The sequence below is a fragment of the Otolemur garnettii genome, unplaced genomic scaffold, assembly GCF_000181295.1.
Source record: "Otolemur garnettii isolate 467f Iridium unplaced genomic scaffold, OtoGar3 scaffold00013, whole genome shotgun sequence".
In the NCBI taxonomy this organism is placed as follows: Eukaryota; Metazoa; Chordata; class Mammalia; order Primates; family Galagidae; genus Otolemur; species Otolemur garnettii.
Genome location: NW_003852408.1, coordinates 6,241,676 through 6,254,147, shown reverse-complemented (window position 1 = coordinate 6,254,147; position 12,472 = coordinate 6,241,676). Strand labels below are relative to the sequence as shown.

General features: G+C 41.2%; 1 protein-coding gene across 3 annotated transcripts in view; it reads left to right on the top strand.

Annotated features, from left to right (window-relative positions):
- Window positions 1-12,472, top strand: part of RHBDD1 (rhomboid domain containing 1) — a 139,753-nt gene that overhangs the window by 50,624 nt on the left and 76,657 nt on the right. For all 3 annotated transcript variants that reach the window (XM_003784893.3, XM_023510462.1, XM_023510461.1), the window contains exons 4-6: window positions 1,976-2,064; window positions 4,176-4,232; window positions 11,570-11,713. In XM_003784893.3, the coding sequence (XP_003784941.1) occupies window positions 1,976-2,064; window positions 4,176-4,232; window positions 11,570-11,713 (290 nt within the window). The remainder of the gene's footprint in view (window positions 1-1,975; window positions 2,065-4,175; window positions 4,233-11,569; window positions 11,714-12,472) is intronic.

Here is a 12,472-nt window from a genome sequence, read left to right as displayed (position 1 = left end):
TGTAGGTCACTGTATGGGGTTGGACTCCGAGCTGCACGTGTAGGTCACTGGTATGGGGTTGGATTCCGAGCTGCACATGTAGGTCACTGAGTGTCATGCTCTGAGCTCCGTCCTGACCATGGCTCCATTAGCTCTCTGAGTTGAAGATCGAGCAGTTTTAACTCACCCCCTGATGCTCTAGGTGAAATAATCCCGGCACACTTGAGTCATTCATTCAATACATATTTGAGTGCCTGTCACTTTCCTAGGTTTTGGGAGTAAGTCTGCAAAAATCACAAAACCCACTGTGCTCTTGCAGTTTACATTAGGGTCCTTGATAACTTTTAGTTGCTCCCCCATCTTCTGGCATGAGAGCTCACTCTTCCAGGCCATGGAAATATATTCATTTGCTTGGCTTTCTTTTTTCAAGCTTCTAATGTTGCATAGTATATAGGTAGATAAGACCCCATTGCTGCCCTCATGGAGTCTGTGAGAGAGAGACAGGCAGACAGACAGATGTGTAAACGCTTTGCGCTCAGCAGATTGGATTCGTGCTTATAAAGTTAGAAGCAATAGCTCCAAGGGAGATAGTAGAAGGGAAGAGCCACTCTTCAAATGGGGCATGATTATTCTGACAGAGGGACTGCTGGACTTAGCCTCGTGGTCACCTGTGAGTGCTTGGGACCTCTGACTATGGGGTGTATAGGAATGGGTGTTACAGTGGGCAGTGAGGAAGGAGGGAGGAGGTGGGCAAAGCCAAGTGTTGGGAGGGCTTGTATGTGCCCCAGAATGATCTGCGAGAGCAGTGATGTGATTTGCCCCTTGTCTTAGGAGGATACCTGCTGACAGTGTATGGGTGCTCTGGAGAGCAAGAGCTGGGTAGTGGGGAGCCAGCTGGGTGATTTTCTTTCATTTATTCTTTTATTCATTCAACATCTATTCATCTGGGGTTTGCCTGTGCCCAGTGCTGGGCTTTTCCAAATAATTTAGATGAGTAGCAGTGAGGGCTGAAGGCCTGACTGGAGTGGTGGGAATGGCAAGGCCAGGGCAAGTGTGAGAGGCGTGGCAAGGGGACATGGTGTGTGGCCCCAGAAAGGCTGCTTTCAGGTGTGTGCACATGTGTCTAGATAGTGGCAGGCAGCTCGAAAGTGAGGTCAGGTGCTGAGAGAAGACCTCATTGTAGGACCCATGTTTGTAGTAGAATGTGAAGGTTGTCAAAATCACCAGTAACTTTTTAAACTAAGACTGAGAGGTTGGTCAGCCAGGGAACCCCACAACCAGCCCAGAAGAAACACAGGCCCCCTAGGTGTGTTGCCACTTGTGTAGAAACGTAAGTTTGAAAATAAATTTCATAAGCAATTGCCAACTTAGGTACTAGTTTAAGAAGAGTGGAACCAGTATAATGCCCTAACTCATCTTTAAAGTGTGAAGTTTAAATTTTATTTCTTTTTGCTGAGTGGCTGAAAGATAACGATATAGGAGGACAACTTTGTCGGGTGCACGTGGGCCCCTCCGTCTCTTGGCTTCGTCTCATTTGCTCTCTGCCTCCCTAGTTGGTGGGGTAGGAAACTGCGGCACCCTGCTGTGAATGCAGAGAGCCATCATCCCTCACAATGGCTGGGTAATTCCAGATTTAATTCTGAACAGAGAAAACTGATTTCATTGATGTCGTGTGATAAGGGGTACAAAGGAAACCTGGAAGTACTATAACGGAGTCTTGACAGAACGCTTCAACCACCGGGGAGGAGCCACGCCCCTCTCTTGGTCGGGAGGGGGCTGCTTTTTAAGCATGTGGCAGTTGTTATTCATCGTACTTTTTTTAAGGTAGGAAATGTTGTTCTTTGGATTGAGTTAAATCCTCCTCAGCCTAACAGATGTGATGTGGAACAAAGCCTGCAGGCTGTGACTAATTGACACGCACTGGGTTAATGAGAAGACAGAATGCCTCTAATCAGCCACAGAGCAAACACTCACAAAGGGTCTCCTTCCCTCCTAGGACTTCCTTCGCCGGGCATCTGGCCGGGATTCTTGTGGGACTAATGTACACTCAAGGGCCTCTGAAGAAGATCATGGAAGCATGTGCAGGTACAGAGCAGAACAGGACGCCCGTGGCGTGACAACAAGTTGCAAGTTCATCTTACTTTTAATGTCAACAGATGCAACCCCAGGTTTTCCTGTGGTTCAGTTTAGGAATTCCCTCATATACTTGTTTCCTTTTTAAACCAAAAAGTAAGCCAGCCGGTACAGTTCCTCACAGTGCTCCACAGAAGTGGATGCAAGCCCAAATTTTAAATCTGAGACTTTCTTAGGGAACAAATATCAGTATATACGCTTATACCACCAGCCCTGCTCACAGAAAACCATGATTTCCTCAAACTGCAGAGAACTGATGGGGGTTTAAAATATTGAATTCTTCTATAATATTCTATGAATTAATAGATGTGCAAGGCAAAGTTAAAAAAGAAAACCAAACCCGGGCAGAAGTTTAAGGCCTGTATTTTAAAGAATTTCAGAATGATCACTGGGTTTGGTAGGTGACATGTTCATACATGGTCAGACCAAATCTATTACTGCTTGAAGCTTGGCTCCTGCTCTTTTTACTTTGTTTTTCTCTTCAAATCGATACTCAATGAAAATATTTTATTTAGAAATACATGCATTTTTTTAGACCTCTTAATTTAAAATGCTGTTCTGGTTCTGACTTATAAGAAAACTATTTTGCAAACACTTGTTTTATAGACCATGCAAATTCTGATATTTCATCTTTTATTCATGGAGAATCTTCTGAGACTATTTTACCTTTTCTTGAACCATAAAATAATTTGTTTCCACAGTTTATGCCGATGACTGGTATTCTTGAGAACCATAGAATATTCATGACATTAGAAAGCTTTGCAGGCACTCACGGCCACCTTCGTTAGCAGGTTGTGTTCACTTTGGGTTGATTTTTACGTGTTTTTGCATCTAGGCAGAGTCTCATCTTCCTACATTGGCTTATTATTATGTCCCCAGCATGTGTGCTCGGAGGAGGCAGTGGGAGCTTCATTTACTGAAAATGCCCAGTTTTATTATATTTTCAATATAATTTAATACTCATACTCATTAGTACTGATAAAAGAAAATAAATGATTTCTGAAGTTTAGTGTTTTGTTTCATTTTTCCATGTGTCTCAAGAGTAAGGGGTTAGTAATGCATTCTATAGACGTGTTATGAAATTTAGACGAGTGGTTTGTTTAATTTTTAAAGAGAATTTTCCCCACAATTATAACATTTAAATTCTTAATTTTCCTCCTTTAAGCCTTGCCTGTTTTCTGTGCTTTCTTATTTTTATATCACTCTATTTTCAAAGTAATGCAATGGAAAATTAAGTATAGCAATCAGAACACATCCAGCATGATGTGCAAATAGCCTGCAGCTTCTGTGCCCTTCTCTGTGAACTGAGCATTACAGTGACATAGGAACCCCACGGGAGATGACGGAGCATCTGGAGCAGTGATTGTCAACCGTCCTAATGCCGCGACCCTTTAATACAGTTCCTCGTGTTGTGGTGACTCCCAACCATAAAATTACTTTTGTTGCTACTTCCTAACTGTACTTTTGCTGCTGTTATGAATCGTAATGTAAATATCTGATATACAGGATGGTCTTAGGTGACCCCTGTAAAAGGGTCGTTCAACCCCCAAAGGGGTGGTGACCCACAGGTTGAGAGCCACTGATCTGGAGGCTACTGTCTGATGCCTCCCAGAAGAGGTGGGCCATGCTGAGGGTGTTCCCCTTCACTCAGCAGGGCATGATTGAAACTGTCCTTTTGCCTTTGATAGGGACAAGAAAGAGCAAAGTTCCTTAGTATGGGTAAGGAGTGTGGCCCTCCTAACACTCTTGTTGGGGGAAAGTGCTCTCTTTGGCCAAGAGCATCTCTACGTGGGCATCAAAGCCCAAACTTGGTACCTTGGGAGGCAAAGACCTTTCTAAGGTCAATAGTAACCTCTAAAGAACTCCAGAGACTTCATTGCACCCCCACAAACATCCTATTCCCTATAGAGTTGGTCCCCAAATACAAGGTAGTTTATTTTATAAATTGCTTAGAAATCATTTGAGATGACCCTGGGCCTTGTCATAAAGAACCTCCTAATTGTTGGAAAGATTAACATTTAAAGCCTTATGGATTTCGTTTGTTTGTTTCTTTCTTTGTTTAGGCATTTTTTCCTCTGGCATTGGCTACTCAGGACAGCAATACTACTTTAATAGTTCAGGTAAGTATTTTATTTCATCTAATTTATTTTAAATGATTTCTAAAATTATAGCATTTGCTGCTATAGAGCTACTTTAAGGTAGCAGTAGCTATGCTATGGTAGGTCATTCACACGTTATGTGATCATGCCACTAACTTTACTGAGAACTAGATGAGGGGTGACCCAGGGAGCATTTTCGAGTAGGTTGGTACAAAAGTCGAGGGAAGAAGGTAATTCTGGCATTAAAAAAAAAAAAAAAATTGTAGGCTTGGTCCTCATCTCTTATGTGTGATGAGGTTCCTATTAGATCTTAATCTTTTGACTCTCGGCCTAAAGCTATACTCTTAGCAAAGTGTTAAAAGTCGGTTTCAGGCATATAGTTTTCCACAGTCTACCCCACCTGTATCCAGGAAAGTCAGGCATACTCTTAAGATGCTGAGATAGGCATTGCTGTAATGAATACTTGTGACTTAAAGAGAAGAATACAATAGAACCTCTGTAAGTTGACTACCCAAGGTACTATAACAAAGTGGTCAACATAAGGAACTAGGTGGTTCCATACACTACAGGCTTTACAGCTGACCTAATTACAGCTGAGCTAATTTTCACATCACATGTATGTATTGGTACAGTAGATGTCCGTGTTAGATAGGTAGAGAGGACTTCCTGTGAAAAGCATAAGACCTATTTTAGACTGAGGCCTTCCTATTCCAGCTTGGGGCAGCTACACTGCAGAATCCTGGACCAGTACTGGGAGACAGGTGTAAAGCCTGTAGCATATGGAACTACTGGAAGTCTTAATGCAGTAGAGTGAACATGTTCCCCCAAAATTCATATGTTAAAATCCTAACCCTTAAAGTGATGATTTTAGGGGAGGTGGGGTTTGGGGGAAAAATTAGTTTATAAGAGTAGAGACTTGATGAATGGGATTGGCACCCTTACAAAAAGGACCCCAGAGTGCTCTCTAGACTTTTCTCACTGCTACGTGAGGATGTAAGAAGAAGTTGGCCCTCGGCAGCCAAGAAGAAGATCCTTACCAGAACAGACCATGCTGGCTCCCTGATCTCAGAATTTCAGCCTCAGGAACCATGAGAGAAATTTCTGTTGTGAAGTCCTCAGTCTAAGGCTATTTGCTATAGCAGCTGAAGTGGAGTGAGACGTGGTTAAATTAACACCAACCTAGGACTGCTATAGCTTAAATCTGAGGCTGCAGCCTCTTCTGTAAAGGGCCAGACAACTGAAGTTTAGCATCTCAGAAGGGTTTGTTGGCCTTATGGTCTCTGTTGCAACTAGTCAGCCTACCCTTCGAGCAGGGAAGTAGCCTTAGATGATTCATAAATAAATGGGTATACCTGTGTCCAGTAAAATCTTTTTTATAAAAATTGGCAGTGGGGTGGATTTGGACTGTGAGTTGTAGTTTTTTGACCTTGGTTTAAATAATATAGGTACAAAGAATTATTGTAAATATACAGTAGTGACCTCCTTCCCACGCTGACCACCTTCTTAAGTTGACCTAGTTTTCACAGACTGGACATGCAGTACATGTGCAGCTCAGTGCAGTGGCCTAGTTTCCTATGTTGACCACCTCTGTCTGTTGATCAGTTTGGTCCAGGCCCTTGGGTGGTCAGCTTACAGGAGTTCCACTATATACACATTACTTTGCTTTATTTTCCACTGACTGGTTTCCCCAGTCACACCTTGTGAGCAGTCGTATTGTGCAGAATACCAGACCAGCTATTGAAGGAGAGAAGAAAAGAGCTGAGTCCCAGACTCAGAGTTATGACCCAGGAGTGGCAGTGTAGGTGCCAGCATTGGAAAAGATGAAGTGCGAGCTAATGATGCTCGTACTGCTTGAGTTTATGCTTTGTTGCCTCCTGGTAGCCCCCATCACCAGCTTTCCTCTGTGACTTTCCAGTTCAGGGAGCCTGCTGGGCTCCGCTCATGCTCCCCCTCCACACACAAGGTTCACGAGCCTGTGCTACCTATTATACAATGTCTGAAATAGGTGTTTCACATGTTTTCTTCAGTCCCAGGAAGCCCAATCCAGTGATATTAATGTTGTGAGTTCAGCGCTCAGCCCAGATGGACAAGTGGGGTTGTGTCATGGGAGGTTGCTCTGGGTCTTGCTAGATGAGCAGATGTTAAGGAAAGCATGAGATAAAGGGCTTTCCAGGGGTAGCAAGCAGCATTTGCAAAGGTCTGTTTGGAAATATCCAGAATGTGTTGAAGAGCCACTGAAGGATTCATCAGCGTTCCAAAACTATTAGAGTTAACTCTAGGTTTTGTGTGGGTTTCACTCATGGTCTTGGATCATGATTATTAGTCCTGGCTGTATATGTACATATGAACAAACCACCGGAGGAGCTTGTCCAGCACATTTGGGCCTTGCAGTCAGCCCAGACCAGTGAAGTCGGGATGGAGGTCGAGGCAGGGCTGGGAGCCCTTTTTGAAAAGCTTCCTAGGCAATTTTAATGGGATCAGGAACAAAAATTATAGCCTTTGAGGATTAGGTTCCCAAAGCATGGAGACCACAGAAATGAATGTTATCACACCCTAAGAGAGGCTTCCCTCCAAAGGTTCTCACCTCTGCTTATTTAGATGCTTAAATTCTTAGAAACTTGGCCTTGGTGCAGAGGAACAGTTGTTGTACCGTGCCAGCTCATGGCTTCCTCCTGTGGACTCGCCCTAAGAGAGAAGCCGTGATGCATAGGTGTGGACAAAGCTGATAATGCAGTCATTTAGAAGAACACTGTGTCCTTTGGGTCACTGGGCATGGAGACCAGTTCACGCTGACTAAAGTAGGATAAGAGGACTTTACCGGCCTGTGTGACTAGAAAGAGCTGGGTTGGATAAGAAGATCATCATGATTCTATCTCCTCCAGTGGTTTTTTCTTCCTGTTGACTTCATTCTCTCCATGGGGCACAGGGTGTGATGTCTGACAGTTTGAAGTTGCTAGAAGGAAAAGGGCTTCTCTTCTGGTTCAGTTTTTAAAATCCCCAAAAGAAACAGCAGTGCTCTTCTGGGCAAAGAAGATAGTAAGAACATACTTGGGCACAGACATGACTTAACCTATCATAGATTACCTGGTCCCAGCGTCTTACGTGACAGCCAGGAAACCAAGGCTTAGCAAGGTTAAGTAGTTGGGCTGAAGTCACATGGGTAGTCTGCAGTAGAACTAGAAAAAAAGCGCAAGTCCCTGATTTCTAACCCTTGCTTTCTCTTTGGTGCGAGGATGGGAGATGGGCACCCTGCCAGTTTAACCTCACAAAATAGGGCAGTTCCACTTGTTGTCTTAGATCCATTTTTTTAACTCTATTTATTTATTTATTTATCTTAAAAAAAAGGGAAACCCGCTCCTCTCCTTCATCTGGAAAAGGCATAGGCACAGCACACTCACAGACCAGAGAATTAAAGGCAAAAATAAAAGCCCCTTTTGCCTTTCTCAACTTCCATGAGATTACCATATTTATGTTCCCTGCTCTGAAGTGATGGGATTTCTTCAAAGGAAGAGCTGCATAAGGCCAGGTGGCCATGCTAATGGCCATCTAGGGAACTTTTATGAGACCTTATGTATCTCTGACAAGTAATGATTTATTCTTAATATGGCTGTCCTTAGCTGGAAAAGTCTTTATAGGTCAAAGAACCTTATGAATGTTTAAAAAGCTGTTACCAATTTTTCTAATCTTGCTGGTGTTTCTTGATCTCCTTTGCCATGAAACCCTGCTATGTGTATGAGGAACAGATGGAGCAGTTAATAGAATAATGGTAACCAGAGTTTCTTTTGCTACAGAGCTCAAGTGTGCAGCTAAAAAAAAGAAGAAAAGGAAACTGGTATTTATCGCAGGACATAATTTAAACTTGCTTAAGTGTTGGATTGTTAGATTTTTACAGGAATGTCCATTAAAGAGATTTTAAAACATCTGATTGGACCAGTGAAACAGTGGTGGAAAATTTGGGGTCCTAGGAGACCTGTTCTCATTATAATATATATGGGTGATATTTTTGGTCTTGTTGATGATTTATGATCGATGATATGGAACCTTTAACCACACTAGTCTTTTTTGACTTAAGGCACCCAAAGCTTCCCATTCCCTCTCTCCATGTTTTGTCTGACAGGTACCAAATTAGTTTTCATAATAGTCAGATGTTGAGAGTTGTTGCTTTATTTCATTAAAGCACTGCTAGGTTGTTTTTAAGTAAGAAATAGCATGAATAAAAAATGCCACCTCAAATTACTGCATGTATACCTGGCGATTAAAACTGTGTGGGTGTATGTAGTATCTGTATAGATAAGTATTCATAGACTTTGGGTTATTTTGAATTTTGAATTAGCTGAGCATTCTGAGGGATGGATAGGTAGAAATGCTGGGTAGTCTTTCCCTAACAGAATGACTTTCCATAGGGGTTTGAAAGTGATAATGAGCCCTATGGGAAATTACCCAGTATGCTTTTTGTGTTGCAATAAAATAATTGGCACTCTTAGGGAATTGGGTACTTTCTCTGTTCAGGGATTGTGGAAGCATCCCGTGGTGTCCACTGACATATCCATAAATATTCCATTAGTGTTTCGGAATGGTTGCCCCTTAATTTGTTCTTTCTGGTGTAGACATATTAATTGTGTTTTCACCATTTGTCTTCACATGTCTTCGCACTAGGTCTTTTTTGGTGAGGAGTATAGAAAGCAAGATTTGTAGCCCTGCCACAGTCTCCTTTACTCTCCAAATGTCAAACTAGCTGGTGTCCCCAACACAGCAGTGGAAGCTGAATTTTTCTGATGATTCTGTTGGGTAGAGACCAATTTCAGCGGAGTGTCTGTATTTCAAATCGTATCCAGACCCAATTTTGGCCCTAAACCAATGTGAGGATTTGGAAAATTTACTTATCTCCCTCCTCTCTTTTAAGTATCAATAATGTTAATATTCTGATATGGAAAACATGAGAGGGAATAGGGAAATTGTATTTTTGGAGGTATTCAGTAAATCTCCACCAATTTTTACTGCATGGAGGCAGGGCTTTTCAGAATTAGTCTCTAAAATCCTGAACATTTTAATTTAATATTTATTTAAATCATTCATTTTTGTTACTTTCAAGGACAATTCAGTGAAACATAACTAAGCTAGAAGAGCTTTATAATAATCAGTAACACTGGGCAAAAGATCTGAACAGATATTTCTTTAAAGACAGTATGGCTATGAGTGCATAAGAAGATGCCCAACATCATTCATCAGCCATCAGAGCCACAGGATGATAACCACTTCATACCCACTGGGGTGACTATAATTGAAAAAATCCATAACAGCAAGTGTTGGTGAGGGTGTAAGCAACCAGAATCCTCATTCACAACTTGTTAGGTGTAGCTGCTTTGGGAAATATCCTAGCAGTTCCTCTCCAAGATCTATGCTCAAGAGAAATGAAAACATTTGTCCACTAGAAAATTTTCAGAAATGTTTATACCAGCATTATTCATAATGGTCAAAAGAGGGGAATAACCCAAATGTCCATCAGTTGAAGCCTACATAAAATATAGTATAGCCATACAGTGGAATATTATTTGACCATAAAAAGGAATGAAATACTGATACATGTCACATTGATGACCATTGGAAACATTATGCTAGTATAAGCCAGATATAAAATACCACAAATTACCCAGATAATTCTATTTATGTGAATTGTCCAAATAGGTGTATCTATAGAGACAGAAAGCAGATTACTGCTTAGATTACTTAGAGCTAGAAGATGCAGGAGTTTGATGTTAACTGAAGGGTACAGATTTCTTTTGGGAGGGAATGATATAAATGGTCAAAACGTCAGCATTGACTGTGGTGATGATAGTACGATGATGGTATGACTCTACAATATCCTGAAGACCATTGAGTTGTACTCTCTAAATTGATACATTGGTACGTCACTCATAACCCAGCTGTCCTAGAAAGATCAATAGACACAAATTTGTTATATGACAGATATTTATATAAACACAAAATTATGGGGTGGTACCTGTGGCTCAAAGGAGTAGGGCACTAGCCCCATATACCAGAGGTGGTGGGTTCAAACCCGGCCCCAACCAAAAACTGAAAAAAAAAAACCCACAAAATTATATTGAGTCATCACCTAAAACCAGATTTGTGTGTTTTATTATCATATGAAAACAAAAGACTACTAGAGTACTGAATTATGCTTCCTTTTTAATCTTGGATATTAGGAAAATCTTTTATTCATAGTTAATATAAAAGTAAATTTTAAAATTGCCTCAGGACCAACTGTCAACAATCCTAAAAATGAAATTTCAACTACCCAGGGTATGCCATGCAGTGTTGCTCTTTTGGCTCGATTGTGTTTTATTCTATGGTCTCACTGACGCTCTAAGTCAGGCCCTTCCTATATGGGATAAGAGAGAGATGGTGACACAAGACTCACATAAATGTTAGAAATTTTCATCGACAACCAAAAACACATTATTTGAACATTTGAAGCATCATCTCCAAAGGATACAATAATGAGAGGGAAGCAGGAGAAAAATTAAACAGACGATTATTCCTCCCTAATTATGCCAGAATGAGATTGGTGACCTTCTGTGGAAATAAACATCTCATCCAAACAAAATCTGTAACAGTTGGCGATTAAAGAAAATATGAAGAGTAAATTCAAACTGACTGAAAAGATTGATGGAAATATCTTGCAGAATTGAACTTGGCTTTGTTATTTACCCTTATAATTGGGTATCTAGAGATGGTAGCAAAAGCAATATTGAATGACCAGGGTGTCTCCCCCGTCTTATTTTACCTATCAACCAAGCCATTTTTTGAAAGGAACTGAGATGGGAACTACAATCTCTTGTACATGTTAGACTTACAATTACAGAGAAATTGGTTTATACCTCTCAGTCTTACTAGTGTTTGAAATGTCATATCGTATTTCTGTTAAACAGTGGACTGCCTCACTGTGTGGAGCCCCAAGACCAACTATGTGTTGTTTCCTCCATTCTCTTGACTCAACTCAGGACTTCCTGAACATAGTTCAAGTACTGAATAGTTACAAATTGAAAATCCACTCTGCATGTCAGTGGCCTTTTCCAGTTTCTTCTCCAGGACCTCTGATCTCCTTTCCTTGTTAGCACAAAGACCCCTTCGTGTCTGGCCCGATGTCGGACCATAAATAAGCAGTGACTAGACAATCACTGTCTGCCCTCTGGAAGGCCTTGTCTATTTGGTGCCTTTTCTTATTTTGAGGGTGATGATTATTCTCAAAATGATGACATGAATTATTTGCTTATCTTTGCTTTAACAAGACAAGAGGTATGAAACGAAAGAACAGTCCATAGCTGTGTTCTATAACCTTTTCATTGTGCCTCCAGGCCATTCTGGATATCAGAATCACTATCCATATGGTGGGCCCGGTCACTCTGAAGAAGTGCCCAGGAACTATGATGTGTACACAGCAGGACTGAGTGAAGAGGAACAGCTGGAGAGGGCACTAAGAGCCAGCCTGCAGGACCGAGGTAGGAGTCTTGCATCCTTCAGTCATTGTAAAGCCTATCTCACGTGGTAAGATGGTCTGAAAAAGGGCTATTTGTAGCAAATTAAACTTTAAACAGTTTATAAAAAGGACATGTAGATGAAAAATGTGTGCAGATTGTGATTACAGAGAATGGGGTGTGATGCCATATTCCCAGCAAACTAAGCTAATGAGGTGCCAGACTGTGTATGTATTGTTAAAGTGGTTCTTTTTATAGGCCTGCTGTACTCAATGCCTTGGCCTTAAAGTCAAGAAACTTAAAATTCTTAGGCACTTGGTAAAAAAAGGGGTGACTTAACTTTGGAATTCATATCCATAAAGCAGGTTCTGTGTCACCGTATTATCAAAGTATTACATAAATCTCCCTCAGAAATCGCATAGGCTAATAATTCTGCTGAATCAATCTCTCTGGGGACAGAGCCTGGGAATTTGTATTTTTAATAGGCTTTCTGTATATCAGTTTGTAAAAGAATCTTTAAAAAGAACTCCTGTATCCTTCCATTTTCATTCTGGGTTTGGCCTGAGTTCAGGTATTACTGTTTTTATTATTCTTTTAGTAGTGACTAAAAATCTGTTCATTCAAATAGGCATTTAATGAGGTCTTATTACGTTTCATGTACTGTGTTAGATACAATAGGGAACATAGAGAGGTGAAAGATGGTACCTGCCTTCATGATCTCTGGTTGGGTATATGCCTAGGTAGGACTGAGGTGAAAGATGGTACCTGCCTTCATGATCTCTG